The sequence below is a fragment of the Phoenix dactylifera genome, chromosome 3 (assembly GCF_009389715.1).
Source record: "Phoenix dactylifera cultivar Barhee BC4 chromosome 3, palm_55x_up_171113_PBpolish2nd_filt_p, whole genome shotgun sequence".
NCBI classification, from domain to species: Eukaryota; Viridiplantae; Streptophyta; class Magnoliopsida; order Arecales; family Arecaceae; genus Phoenix; species Phoenix dactylifera.
In genome coordinates this window covers 1157239-1177153 of record NC_052394.1, presented here as the reverse complement: position 1 = coordinate 1177153, position 19915 = coordinate 1157239, and the positions used below count along the sequence as shown (strand labels likewise).

General features: G+C 37.6%; 2 protein-coding genes across 4 annotated transcripts; both read left to right on the top strand.

Moving 5' to 3' along the window:
• Positions 1 to 506: 506 nt before the first annotated feature.
• Positions 507 to 8288, top strand: LOC103703497 (triosephosphate isomerase, cytosolic-like). Of its 2 annotated transcripts, XM_008786365.3 has the most exons (9): positions 507 to 713; positions 1143 to 1218; positions 2115 to 2238; positions 3359 to 3443; positions 4248 to 4380; positions 4945 to 5039; positions 6607 to 6685; positions 6906 to 6988; positions 8011 to 8288. In XM_008786365.3, the coding sequence occupies exons 1-9, from the start codon at positions 675 to 677 to the stop codon at positions 8059 to 8061; spliced, it is 765 nt and encodes a 254-aa protein (XP_008784587.2). In that variant the 5' UTR covers positions 507 to 674; the 3' UTR covers positions 8062 to 8288. The 2 variants fall into 2 exon arrangements, with proteins under 2 accessions (XP_008784587.2, XP_026658943.2); XM_026803142.2 differs by lacking the exon at positions 6906 to 6988.
• A 5912-nt stretch (positions 8289 to 14200) lies between these two features.
• Positions 14201 to 18885, top strand: LOC103703499 (receptor-like cytoplasmic kinase 176). 2 transcript variants are annotated; one of them, XM_008786366.4, is made up of 6 exons: positions 14201 to 14748; positions 15762 to 16105; positions 16328 to 16463; positions 16638 to 16780; positions 16866 to 16989; positions 18177 to 18885. In XM_008786366.4, exons 1-6 carry the CDS (start codon positions 14685 to 14687, stop codon positions 18632 to 18634), a joined length of 1269 nt encoding a protein of 422 aa, XP_008784588.1. In that variant the 5' UTR covers positions 14201 to 14684; the 3' UTR covers positions 18635 to 18885. The 2 variants fall into 2 exon arrangements, with proteins under 2 accessions (XP_008784588.1, XP_008784589.1); XM_008786367.4 differs by having other exon boundaries at positions 14204 to 14748; positions 15783 to 16105.
• Positions 18886 to 19915: the final 1030 nt, after the last annotated feature.

Below are 19915 nucleotides of genomic sequence, written 5' to 3'. Positions count from 1 at the left end.
TCTCCGTGGTCTACCTACTTTTGGGCCGGATACGGACCACATAGTAACGCAGGCGTCGGATGGTGTTAACTTCACGTAATTTTAGCCCGAGAAGAGGGCCTTTTGTTTTCTCGTTTCTCAAATATACGTGGAATCCACCCCGCGAGGCCCTCCGCAACGATCCCAGCACAGCACGGCGCCCTCCGCTCCTCCATTTGCGGTTCGGCACTTGACACGTGACAAGTTGAAGTCCTCAACCACGTGGGCCCATCAGCATTGTGTACGTGGTCGGAACTGATAAGAGAAAACGCTGTCCGCTACATGGAACAGTATTAGCGGATCTGATGTCCCAGGGTCACGCCCTCGAGAAAAAGACTTTTTCTACTCGGACCAGATTATCCCCGCTTCTCTTCTATTATTTCTAATCTCGTGGATCATTAGCTGCCGGATGGCCGATGATTGTTCTATTGGATTTCCTTTCGGGTCCCCAGATTGATCATCTACCGTCCAATCACTGGCACACCCAAAAGGCAATGCATCGCAGGAGCATATCTGTAATTCGATACACGGAGGCGTTATATCCTGTATCGCCTTGTCTTCTCCCGTATAAAAACGCTTCATCCATCGCATCCCTTTCCTCTCCCAGGTATCAAATCCTAGGTTGAACCTCGTCTTCCATCCTCGCAGTCGCAGAAATGGGCAGAAAGTTCTTCGTCGGCGGCAACTGGAAATGCGTAAATTTTCAATCCTTTTTACTCTCTTATTTTCGATCAAAATTTATTACCTGTGACGCTTCATTTGTAGATCAAAATTGATCAGCACTTGGATTTTTATTTTCTGGTTTGATTCACTCGAATTCTTTCTAGATTCCATCGAAGATAACCAGATTCCGATCTCGATGATTGTATTTTTCTATTTCTAACCGATAACATCATTAGCTCTGCAGTAGATCTTAATAATGCGTAGTTTTTTCCTGGAGTTTTAAGTTTCGGGACAGATCGATGATAGAACTTGAACATCGGGAAGCATTTTCTTCATGACTACTGTTTTAACATACGTTTACTGTTTTACACGCTTCTAACTGCCATCGTTCAAGTATTTTCCTATTGATTAGCACGTAGGAGTTGTTGTTCAGCTGTGACGCTGATTGGATGTTTGTGCAGAATGGGACAAGCGAGGAGGTTAAGAAGATCATCAGCACCTTGAACGATGGCCAAGTCCCCGCATCAGATGTTGTGGGTATGGACATATATCTTATGATCCCGATTCATTGCCTGCTATTATGTGTTAGTTTATTTGTGATTGTTGTGTTTCTGGCATCCTTGTTGAGATCTACTACGTTAGATCAGATCACTTCGGATGCTGATATCGAGGTCGTGTCCTGCTGCGAAGTTTTTAGATCATCTAAATGTTTATAGTGGAGTAGCGATATTCCTTTGATGCACGGCAAATTTATCCCATAATCCTTTGTTCCCAAGAATTTTTGAACTATTGCTGCTCCATGGGATGGGCTATCTTGACTGTCGGGCAATGTAGAATTTTATTTTATTTTATTTGTTTTCTGGTCTATGATATCAATGCTTGCTAGGGCAACTGATGGCTTACCTAGAGGCAATTCAACCCTTTGAAGCCATTAAGCAATCAATCCCTTCCAAATCATAGTTAGAATACATAATGTAACATTTTTTGGATACATTAATTTTACAAAGACACACTCTTAATATAGAGTATGATCTTCGTGACTTGTATGCAATCACTAATTACATTAAATTCAGTTCGTCATGTTTTTATAGGATTTTCCTAGCATAACATCTTGATTTTACTATTGCCACATCTATATTGCTGCGGTTTTTTGCCTCTATTTGCATTTTTGTTTTCTAATTTCCAACTGCATTGCCTTCAAATAGCCATTATGCTTATTTACTATCTTGTTATGCTCTTCGTCTTTTCTTCTTTGCAGATGGTGATACTGTTATCAATACAGTTGAAGTGAGACTTGCAGTTTTATCTAGGAACAAGTCTTTTTTTAAGGATCATAAATGCATATTATATTTTCATATTTGATCAATAATGTAGTTATCAAATGCAGAATTACTTTATCACTACTAATACTCTGCAAATGGTGCATCTTGTAGAGGTTGTGATAAGCCCACCATTTGTGTTTCTTCCTCTGGTTAAAAGTTCATTGCATCCCGATTTTCATGTCGCTGCACAGAATTGCTGGGTAAAGAAAGGAGGTGCATTCACTGGTGAGATTAGGTAAGATCTGAGTTCCCTAAATCATCTATTTTCTTGTTATCCATTTTTTATCTTGATTTTCATAACAATGATGAATGCTGCTGCATGTTGTGTTGTGCTTCATCTTGGAAAGCTGCTGACATGTGGGTGCTGGTTGTGACCATTGTTCCGATCAGATTGTGATCATTTGAGTCTTTCTGATATGGAAATTGTATTTTTGCTAATGGTGCTTGTATGTGTGCTTCTGATCGGCTGAGAAAGACTGATAAAGCATTTGAAAATGTGGTGTATATTGTTATTAGTATATGGAAGAGAGGGGACTGCTATGATCATCTGAAAGAGTGATACAACATTTAAAGAGAGCATATCTCATGTGGTTTGCAACATTATATGTTATGCTATCATCAATGAGTGGGAATGCTGGATGTTGCAATCATATGAGGAAGAGTATTTGTTGCCATCAAGGGAATCTTAGCATCTTAAAATTATAAACGACCATCGATCATGGATGTTATCTTCACATAAGCATGCATTATATAATAGAATGCTTTATTTGAGGGTTTAATGATTAAACAGGTGATTGAAGAAACATGTTATATAGCATTTGCTAAAAATACCCCCAAAGAGTAGTATCTGTTTACATAACAAAAATAATTAAAATCTGATGATATCTAAAAAAAAAGTTCAGCTTGTCCACATATACTGATATGGAAGCTTTAAAATGGAGTACTGAAGTGTAAAAGCTGCATCTTGACCTTTGAGTTAATGAGCCACACCTGATTCTTGACCTTTTGAGGCTTAGTTTTTGAATGCATGTTGCCAGTCCAACCTACACAAAGAATTTTTTGGAGGATGCATAGGTATTTTTTTGCTATCAGTGACTGATTGCAAGCTGAATATAATTTCATGACCATAACTATCAATAATATTCCACTAAACAAAATGTAAATTTATTATAATGTAATGTGTCTATTTCTTGTTTCTCTCAAAAAAAGTGCCTATTTCTTTATTTTATTGGTTCAATCAACAATAAGACAAGAAAAACCACCTTTATTCTTTCTCCAAACTTAATCTTCATTTGTTCGCTCGTGCATCTGTGATGAAAATCTTTATTAATTTGATTAAATTTTTGTTTATGCAGCGCAGAAATGCTTAAAAATATTGACATCCATTGGGTCATTCTTGGACACTCAGAACGAAGACTCTTGTTGGGTGAATCAAGTGAAGTAAGTTCCCCGAGAGACATACTATGGAGAAATTAGTTATGTCATGTGTATGGTAATTGCATATGGATTAACTAGTACTCTTTATGGTTCTATGCCAATTTTTCTTCGGCAGCTACAGTGTTTAGGATTTATTTTATTCCATGTGTGCCATCTTTGACCTTAAGCTGAAAAAATATATGCTTTTTGAGTGCATAATACATGTTATGTTCAAAACTTCAAATAATGAATAGATGTTGTGATTTAGGTGAAACCAAAGAAAACCTACTATGGTTTAGCAAGGATGCTAGGTAGCAAAGCATTTACAACTTTAATTAAATAATTTTTGTTGATGCAAGGTGTACCGTAAAGGATTTGGTTTTGATCCACTGAAAAGTTGATGCATGAGTTTTGATGAAAGCAACATTGCCAATGTTGTAGTTTTCATTTACTGGTGTATCCATCTCTTAGCACTGTTTCACTAGATTCTGAATTTTCAATAATATTGCAGATTATTGTAGTACATTTATGAGTCTTTTCTCTGATTGCTTGACCATTGTAGATATCTAATACATTAGAAAAGTGTTTTTTTTTAGATTAGTACATTAGGAAAAATATTAATTTGCATTTTGTGATAAACAATCAAAAACACAACTAGACTATTTAATTTCTCTTTCCTAAAGCGATACACTATTTAGTGTATTTTTAATTATCGTTTCACAACTCTACATATAAAAATATTGCACTAATAGAATTAGATTTCATCAAAGTTTTAGACATTCAGAAATTTCTTATTTAACATGTGCTCTGCATTTTTTCTAATGGCAGTTTGTTGGAGATAAAGTTGCATATGCACTCTCTCAAGGTCTAAAGGTGATTGCTTGTGTTGGTGAGACTCTTGAACAGAGGGAATCCAGAGCCACTATGGATGTAGTTGCTGCACAAACAAAAGCAATTGCAGGTACTGGGAATGTCCTTGAAAAAATATCCTCTCCCTTGTTTCTTGATGTTGTTATTTCAAACTGTAATTATATGCATATCTGTTAGCATGGCTTATCTAGAATGTGCACTGCAGCTGCTTTTCTTGTATTTTTCTCAACTTTTTTTTTGGAGTTCAAATGTAAATTTATGTTCGTCTAAGGGCTAGTGGGAAAAAAGGTTATCAGATTCATGCTAGTGAAATTTGCTTATGGCTTGAAGGAATACACGGTGTTAACACAATTTGAGAAGAATTATCCAACCATGTGTTTTGAATATGGTTTGATCATATTGGAAAGGCTTGTGGAAAGTTTCTTGTTCAAAGAACATGACATTGGAGAGATCGGAATCTTGTAAAATATGCTAAAGGAAACTGGGTGTACATGTATTTTATCAAGATAAATGGGTTTTATTTTTAATTGAATAGTGATCGTTATTCAAATTATAGTTCTTCTCAAATAATGGCATCCAGTTTTATCCAAAAATTATAGCTCTTCTCAAATAAATGGGTTTCATTTTATTGATGCTAGATTGATTTGTTTTGCAGAGCGTATATCAGATTGGACAAATGTAGTTGTTGCCTATGAGCCAGTTTGGGCTATTGGAACCGGCAAGGTCGCAACTCCAGCTCAGGCTCAGGAAGTAAGTGTGATAGATGTTACTGTTATGTTACTTGCATCACCCCCTAGTAGGTTACTTTAACAAGAATGGTCCTACTAGTTTGCAAGATATTTGTTCTTTGTCCTAGGAGCTCTCGGCCTCACTTAGAGGGAAGCTTTCCACATGCCTTTTTGGTTGCATTCTTGTGCTCCAATGTTATCAAAGCTGGTGTTGGCATTGTTGATAGGTTTATGTCTAGTCCTAAACGTTCTAATTATCTGCTTCATTTTAGTTGGACCAAATAATGTTGCTAATGTTTTTGTTAGGTGCAGGGGCTTTAGTATTTATGTTTTATTAGGTTTAAATGCCCTAGTGGTTTCAATTAGATTTATTACTTGATGGCAGAATGATTCTATATCGATATCATTCAATTGAATCTTGGTTAATGCTTTCAGCACAACCTTTTAATAAATCAAACATGCCGCTAACCTCCAATATGCAGCCTGGCTTGTTCAGTTAAAATTTGCTGGCTTGATCTGTTGTTATGGATTAATTGAAAAATCAACCTTGCTGAACAATGTTCTGGGAAGTGCTGAGTGAAACCCTAGAGACCTGGTGGTTCTAGTTGGACCTGATTTAACCAGTTGGTCCGCCAGCTTCTAAACTAGTGATGCTCAGCATATGAAGTTCCACATTCAGTAAACACAAATAATTTATGTTATGTTGGATGGTACTGTGCTTAGATGAGAATATTACCAGGTTTGCTACTAATGCATGTGCCGAACTGCCAATTGCTTATTGCCACACTAAGAATTCTTCAAGTCTAAACATCAGTTTCTCACACTCTCATAGCTCCAATGATAAGAATATTTCTTTGTGTTCATCATTTGCAGAAAGCTGCACAATTACAAGTATCAAATATCAAAAAAGTTGTCATTGTTCATAGGCTACTTTTTGACTAATGAAGACCTTTTGCTTTAACCTCTTCCAATTTATGGCGAAGGCCATATTTTGTGATAAAATACCTGGTTTATCTAGCACTAAGGGAAAAGTAGCATATTTAAAGTAATCTTCCATCATTTTGAAGGTTAAGTGCTCCAACTTTTCATCAGACTTGTACTGAATAGACTCTTATTTATGGTGCAGGATCTCTATGTACCATTCTGTTTGCTAACATGTGCTAAAATCAGAAGTCTACTATTCCATTATCAATTACCATTTACTTGATTGATTTTTTTCCACTTCAAGGACATTGTTAATGCTATTCACAAAAGAATAACTTCAGTAGAGCTCCACCCTTGGTCATGCATCCCATGAACATTTATTTCTTCATGTCGATTAATTCTAAACTACAGCTGAAGCACGTAGCATATATGGCTAGCAACATTTTATATGAAGATTTCCTACAACAAAAGGGTTGCATTTAGATGCAACTAAAACTTAAGGAGCATTTTACAATTTGTAATACACCATGAGACTCCAATCCAATCTTGGGGATGCTTATTGTTCTTTCTAAATGCTTTTCCTACATGACAAGGCATTGCTGCTGAAGTTCAGCATTTAATTGTTCAATTTCTACTCGTCTCAACCATCGAAATTTTGATGTTAGGTGCACTCTGCCTTAAGAAAGTGGCTGGAAACTAATGTGAGTGCACAAGTTGCAGAATCAACTAGGCTCATATATGGAGGTAAATGTTCCAGCCATGTTGATTTTTTTAAAGGAATTTCTGAAATACACAGGAATATATAATTCCTCTCATCATTTTATTTAACACTATGAGTCAGAAATAACTAATTACATATTTCATTTGAATTTGTGAATTCACTGCCAGCATGGAATGTTAAAAAGTTTTGCCTGCATTTCATCTAAATGGAATATTGGATTACTGATATTGATAATGACTGCAGGTTCTGTAAATGGAGCGAACTGTAAAGAGCTGGCTGCACAGCCTGATGTTGATGGTTTTCTTGTTGGCGGGGCTTCTTTGAAGGTTTTTATCCTTTATTTCTTTGTTTTAAGATGCATATTGAGGTTTACCTATAAAATCATTAAAACGCCAACGTTAGTGAAGAGTAAGTACTCCTGATGGTTGCTCGATATGTGCACCATACTTTACCTTCTGTCTGTTATCTGTAAGGTTTTTAAATCTTGATATATTGGGTATATTGGTGGGTGGCCGAGAGTTAGATGAATCAAAATTTTGGCTCATCTCAGCCGACATGGTAAATGAGAAAATTTGGAGCGAACCGAGATATTGACCAATATCTTTAGTCTGAGATGTAGAAATCTTGGCTGATAAGGTAAATCCGGATTAAGAATTTTATTTAAGTATCGATTTTGATATTTATTATTAAAAAGTCTTAATTAAAGAAGTAAAAAGTGATTAAATATCGGCCTATATTAGATATCATATTGGATGATATCTCGGATTTATTGGTTTATATTGACCAAGATGAGAAAGCCGAGATTCTTAGAGACGTGTTGGCTGTTGCCCAATGGTGACACAAACTGAGATCTCTGCCAGCCAAGATGAAAATCTTGGTTATCTGGTCCTTATTGCTTATGTGGGCTTGCCCCTGCCATCATTTAGTGCAAGGGCAAGAGTTTCTTGTTTTTGGTTTGAATAGCATGGGTGCTGTCCAAGACTGTAGCTGTCAATCCACCGGACAGTGACCTTTGATATAACATAAAGCAAAAATCTACCTGGATTTGGTGTGCTTAACTAAGTCGATTGACAGTTATGATTACACTGAACAGCATTCCGACATTTAGAACATCATAACAGGAAATCCCACCTAATTTGCTGAACAAGAAGCAGTGTATACTCTTACCGCTGGTAAATCCACTACATGTTTTCTCATCCTCAAAATGTCTCGCAGGCATCACATAATACACAGACCAGTGAACAGTTTTGACTATTTTGTTAGTTATTCTAGTCTTCTAAGTTAGCATGACTTTTTGACATGCAGGTTGTCCTTGTGTTCTCATTTTTGTCTGCTTCCTTTCTTTCAGGCTGAATTTGCGGACATCATCAAGTCAGCTACCGTGAAGTCTTCTGCCTAAGGAGTTCACTTGTGCTCCCGAAATCCGTCCGCAAGATCTAAGGACACTATTCTATGTTTAACTCTCTGAATTTTGTCTGAAATCTTTTTATGGTATTTGCCTGGTACTAGAAGTGCGTTACAAATGTTGATCAAACTTTTTTTTTCCCTGAGAACCTAGGAAGCATCAACAGATCAGTTATTCAAACTAACAAATGAACTTTTCCATATTAAGATTTCTTGGTTGCATCTCGCTGCTTTAGAATCTTCATTCAGGTTGCTCATATGGCAGCATGGTGTAGGCTACCCTTTGTACGTGTTGCACGAATTAAAATGCTAGTATTTTTCATTACAAGGTCAAAATAACTAGTAAACCTAGACATTAATTGGTTAAATGGAACTGCACCATGATACAAAGAACTGTGTTGAGACCTGTAAGGGGTCAATTGCTTAAAAATATTCTTGATTTATTATTCCTGTTAAGTCATGGTTAAGCTAGATCCTGAGTAAATTACCTTTTTGGGTTATGAGTAGTGCTAATTTAATTGAGAGAATTCGCCATCTTCCGTAATCCCCGGTGCCAATTCATGATGGTCTGCCTGGATTCTTGGCACGAGGAAAATCACTGATAACAATGTGCACCAAGCACTGATAACAACGTATACCGTCCAGAGTTTTGAACGATTCCAATCGCAGCCTGGTTTTGTAATAAAATAATGGTGGATAATTAGTACCTATGGCATTGAATTTGATATTAAGAAGCGAGCTTGCTATTGCTTCCTTTTAACTGTTCACAAATCTGCTTCTCAGTGTTAATTAAAACACCATTACGAGCCTCTTTTTTTTTATAGAATAATGCTAAGAGAGCAAGTCCATATGACATCCCATTCGATTTTGAGCAAGCTTCCACATTAGCCTACTATCCCACCTAACGAGTTTGATGAAGATCCAAACCAATTGTTTTTATTTTTTTCAGAGGAAGTATGTAGACATCGGTTCTTAACATCTCTACCTCCATCGACATCCATCTTGGAATCAAATCTCCGTATTGCAGCTGGAGGATTTAACCGGTGCTTCGGGCGCAAAGAACATCGAATCACTCTGATCAAGTCCTACATCACCGAGCACAACTTGACGAGGATTACTTAGCTGTTAATCAAGTTATATGATAGGGATTCACTAAACTAAGCATGCTCATATCAGTAATCTTCGAAAAAATAGACCGACTATTTAATATTGAATGACCGACACGCTCCATCCAAGTCGCCATGTGGTTGGGTGTATAAAACCATTTCATATTCACAGTTCTAAAAAAAAATTGAGAGCCAGAACATTATATTTTAGTTACACATAAATTTTATAAAGGTGACGAACAGTACTATATATGACTAACATCTGGCGTCATAACATGTTAATTTTTAGTGCCTAATGACAATGTGATTACATCATTATGACTGAAAACAAGTGGCTAATTTTTTGCGCTCTGGTTCATCATCTCCATCATTTTCCAGTACTATTGTTTGATGCTTCTTTTCAGCAGATATAGCAACAAATCAGGGGAACGAATTATTCTAACGTTCCTTAGCACATGCAAGAACCTATAATGCATGTAGCAGGCCAATATCCTAGAATGCAATTCTGCATGGTCAATGAGAGTTTGACGTATGCTTTGCTCCATACATCACCATTTCTTAGCCATGTTACTCTCAATATTTTAGCAGGAAAGAGTCGAGTGTCTAATAGAATAAAACCACCATAGATGACTGTCCCTTGAATCAAACCCATCTAGATCCCTATTCCCCTCTCTTTTCCAACCCAACCTCCCCAACAAAACAATCTAATAGAAGGAAGGAGGTAAGTAAGAACAGAGAGAGAGAGAGAGAGAGACAAGTCGATAAGGATACCAGAGTCAAAGGTTGGGGTGCCTGCCTCTGCCTAACCGCAGGAGGACGCAGAAAAAGGCTTAGTTGTCTGCCATGGAAAAAAAGAAGAAAAAATGCCAAGCCTGTTACAGAAGTCCAACCTATTATTATACTCCCTTTCCGATTAGGCCCCTTCACCAACCCAATCTTTAACGGAGGAATAAATAAATGAAGAGCAGAGGGGAGGGAAAAAGGAAAAAAAAAAAGAAGTAGAAAAAGAAAAAGCTCAGCACCCACGAGGCTGTGGAAGAGGACCACAAGACGGTATTAGTAGTTAACAAGCACACGCCGATCCCCACAGATTAGAAGACGTCTCTGGCGTACAAAGCCCACATGGGGGGTCTCTTTCGGTGTGCCCTAACTAAATCCAGGATCTGCTGTCAATTAAGACATTCGATCCACTTTGCGCGAGTGGGTAGTTTGTGTTCGCATCGACCAATAAGGTGGAACAGTATGCAAAATTATTTGTTTGTGTATGTATTTCGAGAAACAAACCTAATTGAGTCGCTTTTTTTGTTGCTCATCATTCTGAAGAAATTTTTGGATTCGCTTTGTATTTATTCCTCCACCTCTGTGAAGTATTTTGTTCCTTAACTGCATAAGCAGTGCTTAGGCGAGACTAGCGTGAGCTGCCGGTGTACCAAAAAACAAAACAAACAAAAAAAAAAAAGGCTGCTTATACTTGGAATCAATCATGTGATGATTTGATTACGAATTTTCGAGTTCTCTCTCTCTCTCTCTCTCTCTCTCTCATTTTTTTAATTTTATGATTCTAGTTCGAGTGTTGTGTCCATCCATCTAGTTGAAGCAATGGTCTCGGCCTCAATTAATTCTTCTATCTTTTGAGGTATCTGTTTCTTTTATTTATTTTTGTGTACGTACGGTAACATCTAGAAAATGATAATCCACCGAAAAGTATCCGTGTTGTATTAAACTTTACGCTAATTTCAGTTGCTTAAGCGTAAATCAGCACCTGCTTTATCTTAATTATAAATAGTTCGCTCTCTTGACTAATTGGTATAATTGACCAAGTGTCTAGCTTTGTATATATAGAGGCTCTGAGGTGGTGAACTACTGCTAAACCAAATTGTTCTTTCCATATTATCATAATAGCAACTTTGCTAGCTATTAACAATGATATGCCTATTTATATAAAAAAATGATACAAAACAACAAGTAGCTTATAAATATCCAAAAAATTATTTATGAAAATTGTTACCGCTAGAATCTGTGTTGAGATCGGTCACTGCCTGACCTTTGCTGAGGTTGGTCAGTACCGAGGTAAAGGTGGATTAGCTAAAAGCTGAACAGTAACTTTTAAGATGCTGATGAACCAACGTTGCCGCTCCAAGAGGCGAGCACAACCTGCACGCAAGGAAGTCTGTTTTCGGAAAGATTTTCAGTAAGGACCCTCCGATGCTTTAGTTGGTGGAAATCTAGAGTAGAATAGAAGAGAGAGAGAGAGCGGAAAAATGCTCGAGAGGGCTTACTCGAGGGTCTCCTGGTCATCCGTATATATAGACTGGGATGAGTATCTGTTACTTTATTCATTGGGAAGCACGATAATTTGTATAGCGATAGCTGACCTTATTTGCATAGTGTATGGTAACAGTTTCTCGGGATACATCCACGATGTTAACCGTATCGATTGTGTATTTATGGTCGAGCCAGATCGACCATTGTCGAGACCATAATTACAGCTTCCTTAATGATCCTTAGAGTTACTTCATAGCAAAACACTTCGGCCAATATCAAGATCATTCATTTCGGTCAAAGCCGAAGATCTGATTAATCCGAAGTCGAGATGACCAATATTTTTTCCACCAAAAACTAGTGCTCGAGAAACTATCCCATCATGCAATATTATTAGGCGCGAGTCAAATGGTTGCAGCACGTCATCCATTTCAGTGGGTCGAGTACAATCGAGGGAGCATCGATGCGCATAGCTATCTTGCTTTAGCAACTTTTAGTGATCCTTGTGGTTGTGGGTTTTCTTCGCATTTTTGGCCAAACTTCAGTTCAGTGTTCTTCTACTGGGTGCAAAGATGGGTCTCGGATAGGGCATTTCCCGTGAGTGCGCCTCCTCCAGTAGCATGCACCACCTAAAGTTGGACGACAGTGGGTGCGTCCACACCAAATCCCGTGATTCCTCTCCAAGTCGCAGCCTTCTTTTGACCCTCGCTCGTGGTTAACGTGAACCGGCAAAACTCCATGGCGTAGTCCCCGAACTTTAGCTTTCCCTTTCCAGAAAGGACTACGCATATATAATAATATGAACCCACTCCCTTGTCTCCTAGCGGACAGCAGCACCCGTGAAGAAGCCAAAGCCTGCGTGCCAAAAAAATGGAAAAAAAAGAAGCCAAAGCCCGAACCATACCTTCTCTCCCGGTACTTCCACCAACCACCCTCCCACGCCCGTCTCGCGGCTCGGCTGATGACGCGATCGCCGACTAACCCCTGTTCTCACAGGAGACTAGATAGATCCGGCCGCTGCGTCAGCACTGCACGAATTTCAACGCATGTTTTTGAGCACGAATGCTGACGTTCGCGTGGACGGTTAGAATATAATATATTTATTAAACTGAAAAAAAAGTGTGTGAGAGAGAGAGTTCCACACCTCTCTAATATCCAAAAAAAAAGTTACAAAATTATGTCAAATATCTATAAAAATTCTAAAAAGTTATCTCTATATGTTAAAATTATCTAAGAAATATTTAAAATTATTTTAAAAAACATGATAATAAAAAGGTATCTGTTTATGATCTCCATGTACAAATTATCTTTGGAAATGTGTAAATAATTTTACAAATATGGAAATTTTAGGGGATATTTAAAGCTACATGTTCGGAGTCTCTAGAAGCTGTTAGAACTTTTCTTTTTTATAGAAAAAAGTTGTGAGGTTTTTTTTTTTTGAAACTGTATGTTTAGAAATTTCTTAGAAGAAATATTATTTTAGAAAGAAAGCTTACTTCTTAATTACTTTAGAGAATAATTTCTTCATATAATTTGTTTAATTATTTTTACAAATATAGAAAATCTTATTAATTATTTAGGAAATGTAAATGCTCTTATTAATTATTTTAAAGAAATATAGAAACTCTTCTTAATTATTATTTTACCGAGCTCTATTTAAATTTGACATGAAAAAAATTCTAAAAACTTATGTTCTAGACTCTAGTTGGTGTCGCTGTATGTTAGAAAAATATTTAGAAATATTTAAAATTATTTTAAAAAAAATACAATAATAGAAAGGTGTCCACTTATAGTCTCCATACATCATAAGCCAATAGAAATATCACCAAGCAAGCAACAGATTCTTCTCAAGTTTTTAGAAAAAAGAAAGAATCATTTAAAACTATCCTTTATAAATTTGTTAGAGGAAAAAAATTATTTCAAAATGCCAACTTCTTAATTATTTTAGAGAATAATTTCTTTTATGTAGAAATTTCTTAATTATTTTAGAAACATAAAAAAATCTTATTAATTTTGTTATAAAATATAGAAATTCTTATTAATTATTTTAGAAGATACAGGAACTCTTCTTTATCATTATTTTTTTGAGTTCTATATGCGAAAAATTTATTTATGTTCCAATAGTTGTTACTGCAATCGAAACGAGCGGAAGGATTAAAGTGCGAGTCGATATCATAAAATAATTATTAATTGTTATATACATTTTATTTATTTATTTTTTTATATAAATTTATTGTTTATTTTTATTGTCCTCCCGTGCATCGCGCACGGAAAGCATTCTCGTGCAATTAAGGCAAGAGGCGGCACGGAAGCCGGGTCGCGCGGAGACCACGGGGCTTCCGGGACGCCGCCAGCCAAGGCGTGTCTGGCCATCCGATGCCCATCCGACGGCGCGGTCTTCACCGACCCACTTCCCGGAAACCCAGTTATGAAGAGACAACGCCCCATTTACGCGACCAATAATCCGAAGAGAGGAACTTTTTTTTGAAAAAAAGGAAAATCCCAAGAAACAGTACGTACAATCTCGTTCACCTCTCCCCATGTTTCATCTCCGACAGAGGTAAAACCGGCTTAAAGTCCAAAATCCGGTCCGATGTTTTAGGTGAAACTGGAAATTTCGGTCAGAAACACTTACCGTACGGTCGAACCGGATATTCGAATCTCATACACTGGTTTTCAACAGGTTGGGGATGATGTCTGGGGAGAGTATGCAGGTATTATAAGCTGCGGGGATAAGCTCAGTCCGGAGCTGGGGACCACCGGCCATTAATGCTTCCGACCCTCCAACTCCTCTCTCCTTCTCCTCTGAGAGCTCTCTCCTCTAATAAGCCAGGTCAACCTTCGGGAAGGTCCAAAAGGAGATCATCGGAGGGAAAAAGAAACGAGAGAAAGTGGGGGTGGGGGAGAGGAAAAGGAGCAACCTTTTGGCTTCTCTCTCTCCACTTCTCATCGCTATCCTTCTCTCTATTCGTGATTCGATCATTTCGTGTCTCAATTTTTTTTTTTCTCGTGTTGAGTCCGAGCCGCCCAGGGAGGTGGGTTTCGCGCGGTGGTCGGCTCGCTTCGTCGCACGCTCGAGGGGTAGCGTTGGTGGATTCATTGGCCTCGCTTTCTAGTGAAAAGAACGTCTTTTGGTCCGATTCGCTGGTTTCCCTCACGGATCCGGCCGCTGGTTTTCCTCGTCCTCTTGGTGTGGGGGAGGCTTATTAGGGGCGTCCAAGGAGGGATCGGGTATTGACAGTTGTTCTTGATGGGGAATTGCTGGGGCGCTCGGGTCAAGGCGGAGAGCCCCTCCCACAACGGCTTTGCTTCAGGTACCGCTAAAGTCGATTCATTTTACCAGTTCTGTTCTAGTTTCATTGGAGGTCGGAGATCGGGTAAAAAGATGGGTGTTATTGATTGAAATTTGGGGCTCTTTAGGGTTGTATGGAGTACTGATTTAGCTCTTTTTTTAAATTTATGATGCTGAGTTTTAAGTGGGCTAAGTTGAAATTATTGTTTTATGGTCGCTCCGAACTCATTTGGCTAATGCTAAAAAGAATTCCTTTTTTGAGTTTTTAAAAGGATCATATAGTTGTTTCGTTTCCGCGCTGTGAATTGCAGTTCGGAGCTTCTGGCTTGAGTTGTGATTACATCTGTCTACCTGTACCTCCTATCTCCAGCGGTAGTCGGTAGATGGAGTTTCTATATGCGGAAATTTGTGGTGTTGCCCATAGGTTATGAGTGATTCAGAGACATCTTTATTTCTATCTTCGCATCCATACCAATATTGTCAACCTCTTTTTGAAATTTAAATGATATTTTTGTCATTTTTAAAGACTTTATTGAGGCTATTTTAACGCGAGGAAAGTGAATTTATTTACCTTTTTTAAGGAATGTGGATTTGATTTGCTGAAAGTTTATTGTGATCAGAGTTGTGCCAGTCGAAATACATTTGGAGAGATCGATTTTATTTACCAAGGGTTTGTTGTTGTTTCAGTGAGTCAGTCTAATTACATTTGAAAAGATGGGTTTGATTTACTAAAAGCCTGTCATGGTCGGAGTCGTATCAATCTAAATACATTTGGCAAGAGACATATGATCTCTCAAAAGTTTGTCGTTGGTAGACTCATGTTATTATAAATACATTTGGAAAGATGGAAATGTTTTAACTGGAGTTTTGTTGAAATTGCTTTAGATTTGAATGTGTTGATCCAGCTAATAGCATCTGAAATTTTAGCGGTCATTTGAGACTTCATCTGGACTATTGGAATTTGTTCATCAATCATTTTGCTAGTACGATACATTTCTAAAATATATTTTTTCCTTGGAACTGAATTACTAGTAGATATCATGTTTGGATGCCTAGGCATGAACTCTAAATGCAGTAGTGGAGATGGAAAGGGAAGTGGTTCTAGCAGCCGGGTTTCCGCAGCATCTGTTCCTCCAACCCCTCGTAGTGAGGGTGAGATCTTGCAGTCATCAAATGTGAAGAGCTTTACGTTCAACGAACTGAGAAATGCCACCAGGAATTTCCGACCAGACAGTGTGCTTGGAGAGGGAGGATTTGGTTCAGTCTTTAAGGGATGGATTGACGAGCACACTTTTGCAGCGACCAAGCCTGGGACTGGAATTGTTATTGCTGTGAAGAAGCTTAACCAGGAAGGCTTTCAGGGTCACAGAGAATGGTTGGTGAGTATCCTCTTCTTGATAATTTAATCCATTTTAGAACTATTCTTTAGAAGACATTTGTTTAAGCTTGATGACTTGCTTTATTTATTTTCATGCATGTCTGCTGAAATGCGGTATACTTGTTCTCATGGATTGACAAGTGTGTATTCTATGGCAAATTAGTTTTTTCCCCCCTCCAGTTCCTGTTAACTCTGACAGACAATTCTTTTTGGAATATTGCAGGCAGAAGTTAACTACTTGGGCCAGTTGTCTCATCCTAATCTTGTAAAGCTTATAGGGTACTGCTTAGAGGATGAGCAACGACTTCTTGTCTATGAGTTTATGCCTCGGGGGAGCTTGGAAAATCATCTTTTTAGGAGTAAGTTCTTTCTGAACTATGTGCTGGCCTTTTGATATGCTTTAATAATGGATGTATGAAGCTTCATGTTTTACTAAATGCTACATCGTTCTCTTTTTTGAGGAATGTGTGGTTTGTCAATATATTGTTAATGCGATTTATAAATCCTAATTATTCTATTTTCCGGGGATGCAGGGGGTTCACACTTTCAACCTCTCTCTTGGAACCTCCGGATGAAGCTTGCCCTTGGAGCTGCAAAAGGGCTTGCTTTTCTCCACAGTGACAAGGCAAAAGTTATTTATCGCGATTTTAAAACATCTAATGTCCTTCTTGATTCGGTACATAATGATCTGGCCATTTATTTTCTTTCAAATTCAGCATTAATATTCACACTCAAAATTAATCTATTTGGTGTATGTACAGAAATACAATGCAAAGCTTTCTGATTTTGGATTGGCAAAAGATGGTCCAACTGGTGATAAAAGTCATGTTTCTACCAGGGTCATGGGAACGTATGGATATGCTGCTCCTGAATATCTTGCGACAGGTATATTTCTTGTACATGGTTATTTAAGTGCCCTCAAGCTGTTTCTATCTGATGCTTCGGGGAATTTGCTCTTGCAGTTGACTTATATAGATATCTGCATTTTTGCGATGTTTATTGTGGAAATTTTCAGTTCTCCAGATTATTGAAATCGATCAATTATTTAACAACTTTTCATTGACCAAATCATACTTGTAGAAATGAATTATTTAGATCGTGGATTTATAAATTTCTGGCAGCTAATTTGCGAAAATATTGTCAAGTTATTGAGGACTTTATTTGTTGCTGCTGCTGTTCCTTGTGTCAGTTTCCCTTGCCCCTCCCCAACAAATTACTCTCTTTGTTCGATCTTAGTACATCCAGTTGTATGTGGATTCGCTTGTAGTATTGCTTTTTTGTTTTCTTATTTGAATGAAAAGGACGCAGAGATAGCCACCCGGCTTTTATTGAAGATTCACTTATAGTATTGCATTTAAATCTTTCAGGAATACTATGTATACCAAAATTATGCCAAACTTTTGCTGAAAATTTTCATGTTTTCCCTGAACTTGAATGTTTCCCCTCGCTGAATTACTTCCGAACTCCAATCCTGTGACTTTCTACTTGTATAGATGCAGATGCTGGGGCCCCTTTGGTTTTTAGTTGTTAAGTTTCTGTGTCAGCCAAACAATGTGGAACAGCGAGTATAGATTTGGGATACCTTTGAAAAGAAAAATATATGAGTCTGTTAGGTTGATTCGGCTCAATTTAGTTAGTGGCTTGGCCTGATGAGAGGATACCATTGTGCAAGCTGTAAAGGATAGTACTGTGCAAGCTGTAACTAGCATAATTTTCTACAAGCTATATGTGACAAATTTCAGATGTCGGGATTGCTCATTGATGGAAAACATTAAATAGTACAGAATCAGATATATAGAAATATAGATTTGTTTTCTTAAAAAATATCTGGTAATGAAGTCAATGGGGTAAGTGAAGTTCTGTAGTTATTATATGGTATCTCTGGGTTGCCGGCGAGTCCATGTGAACAGGCTGGGTTGATGTAGATATCCATTTCTTACTCATATGCATTGGTGCCTTCTAAATATACAAGTTGCTAATTATATTACATAAGTGTGAATGCATTTTGTACGGCATTGAAGCATGAGGGTGTTATATGAGTCTATATTTTTAACACTGTTGCATTTTTAAAGGTCATTTGACTCCCAAGAGCGATGTGTATAGCTTTGGGGTCGTTCTTCTAGAAATGTTATCTGGACGGAGGGCTGTGGACAAGAACCGCCCGCCCGGGGAGCACAATCTGGTGGAGTGGGCAAGGCCTTATCTCTCAAACAAGAGAAAGATCTTCCGCATCTTGGACACCCGGCTGGGAGGGCAGTACCCGCTGGGAGGAGCCCAGAAGGCTGCTGCTATTGCAGTTCGGTGCTTATCCGCAGAAGCTAAGTACAGGCCAAACATGGATGAAGTGGTATCAGCATTAGAACTGCTCCAGGACGCCAAAGACACTGGGAGAAATGCTCAGACTGAACGGAAAGCGAGCAGCCAAATCGTTGGCAGCAACGTTCAGAGGCGTGACCGAAGAGGCTCGGAAGCAGCTGGTAGCAGAAAGGGTGCTTATCCCAGGCCCTCAGCTTCCCCTCTTTATGCTTAGTGGCCCAAGCTGAGGGGACACCTGCAACTTAATTTTCAGGGAAGAGCTTGATCTTGTACCTAACATGCTCTCTGTATCACCTTTTGTTTCTGTACAGCTTTTCTTTGTTTTTGCTCATCTTTTTTTTGTTTTTTTACTGTATGGATTATGGCCTTTCCCATAGGCATGGATGAGTGCTTTTTAAACCAGAATTTGAAGATTCGTGGTTGGCTTGTTGTAGCTTCTTTTTTACTGGAGTTTGGAAGAGGCAATGGTCGGAGTCTATTTTTCCCAATTAGCGCCTTTCCCCTTAAAATTAACTTGGACGTCAAAAGCATTCATATCCTATAACAGAGTAGCAGAGCCGGTGTAGCTTATAGCTCTTATAACAGTATGACCATAAAAGATATTCCATAATATTATATAATAAAATACAATATATATTAATATATAAATATATAATAGTATAATATTACTATAATATAATATAATATTATTATAATATAGTAATATAATATGATATACTAACATAATAATATAATATAATTTAATATTATATAACATAACATAATATAATGTAATATAATATTATATTTATAGTATAATATAATAATAAAGATATAATTATAATTATTATATATTAATTTATTATTTTTGGTAATTATTATATTTTATTATAGTTTTTTGGGTTCATGAAAAAAAATTATAATTCAAAATAGTTTTTCGATGAAGCCTAAAAAGGAATTTTTGGATTCGAGCTTCTCTCAAAAAAGCTGTTTTAGCTTTCTGGCAAAATTAAAACAATTTTTCGATTTTTTTTACCAAACACTTCTATTCTATTTAAAAGTGCTTTTGGCTCTTCAAAAGCTCTGCGTCGCGCCAATAATGCTAAAATCAAATGGATGCACCTCTTGAAGCCATTTTAAAAACCATAGATATTGGACGAGAGAGAATTCTGACGCTAATAAGAATAAGATAAACCCATCGCCCATGAAACTGAGAAATAAGCCAATCCTACCATCTGGGCCCAACCATACTACCAATCAAATGGCCGGACTGTGGTATACGCCTCCCTGTTTAGTCTGAACCGACTCTTTTAATAATTTCCAGTTGCTTGTGCCTGCGTTTTGTGATTTGCGAATATAGGTATTGGCTATAGAGGTGCTCTCCTCAGATGTAGGATGACAAATTTTGTGCTCAAGGGCTTGGGGGAACCAATGTTGAACCTGAAGTCGGTTTTGGAAGCAGCATATGGGTGCCTGAATAAGATTCTGAATTATTTTCATAAAATATTTCTTCTTA

What these genes read in the sequence shown, in the direction of transcription:
- LOC103703497 (XM_008786365.3), top strand. Translation starts at nt 675, where the DNA reads ATGGGCAGAAAGTTCTTCGTCGGCGGCAACTGGAAATGC. An exon ending in TCGGCGGCAACTGGAAATGC is followed by an intron (nt 714 to 1,142) that starts GTAAATTTTCAA and finishes ATGTTTGTGCAG; the next exon opens with AATGGGACAAGCGAGGAGGT. An exon ending in TTGGCGGGGCTTCTTTGAAG is followed by an intron (nt 6,989 to 8,010) that starts GTTTTTATCCTT and finishes CCTTTCTTTCAG; the next exon opens with GCTGAATTTGCGGACATCAT.
- LOC103703499 (XM_008786366.4), top strand. Translation starts at nt 14,685, where the DNA reads ATGGGGAATTGCTGGGGCGCTCGGGTCAAGGCGGAGAGCCCCTCCCAC. An exon ending in CTAATGTCCTTCTTGATTCG is followed by an intron (nt 16,781 to 16,865) that starts GTACATAATGAT and finishes GTGTATGTACAG; the next exon opens with AAATACAATGCAAAGCTTTC. An exon ending in TCCTGAATATCTTGCGACAG is followed by an intron (nt 16,990 to 18,176) that starts GTATATTTCTTG and finishes GCATTTTTAAAG; the next exon opens with GTCATTTGACTCCCAAGAGC.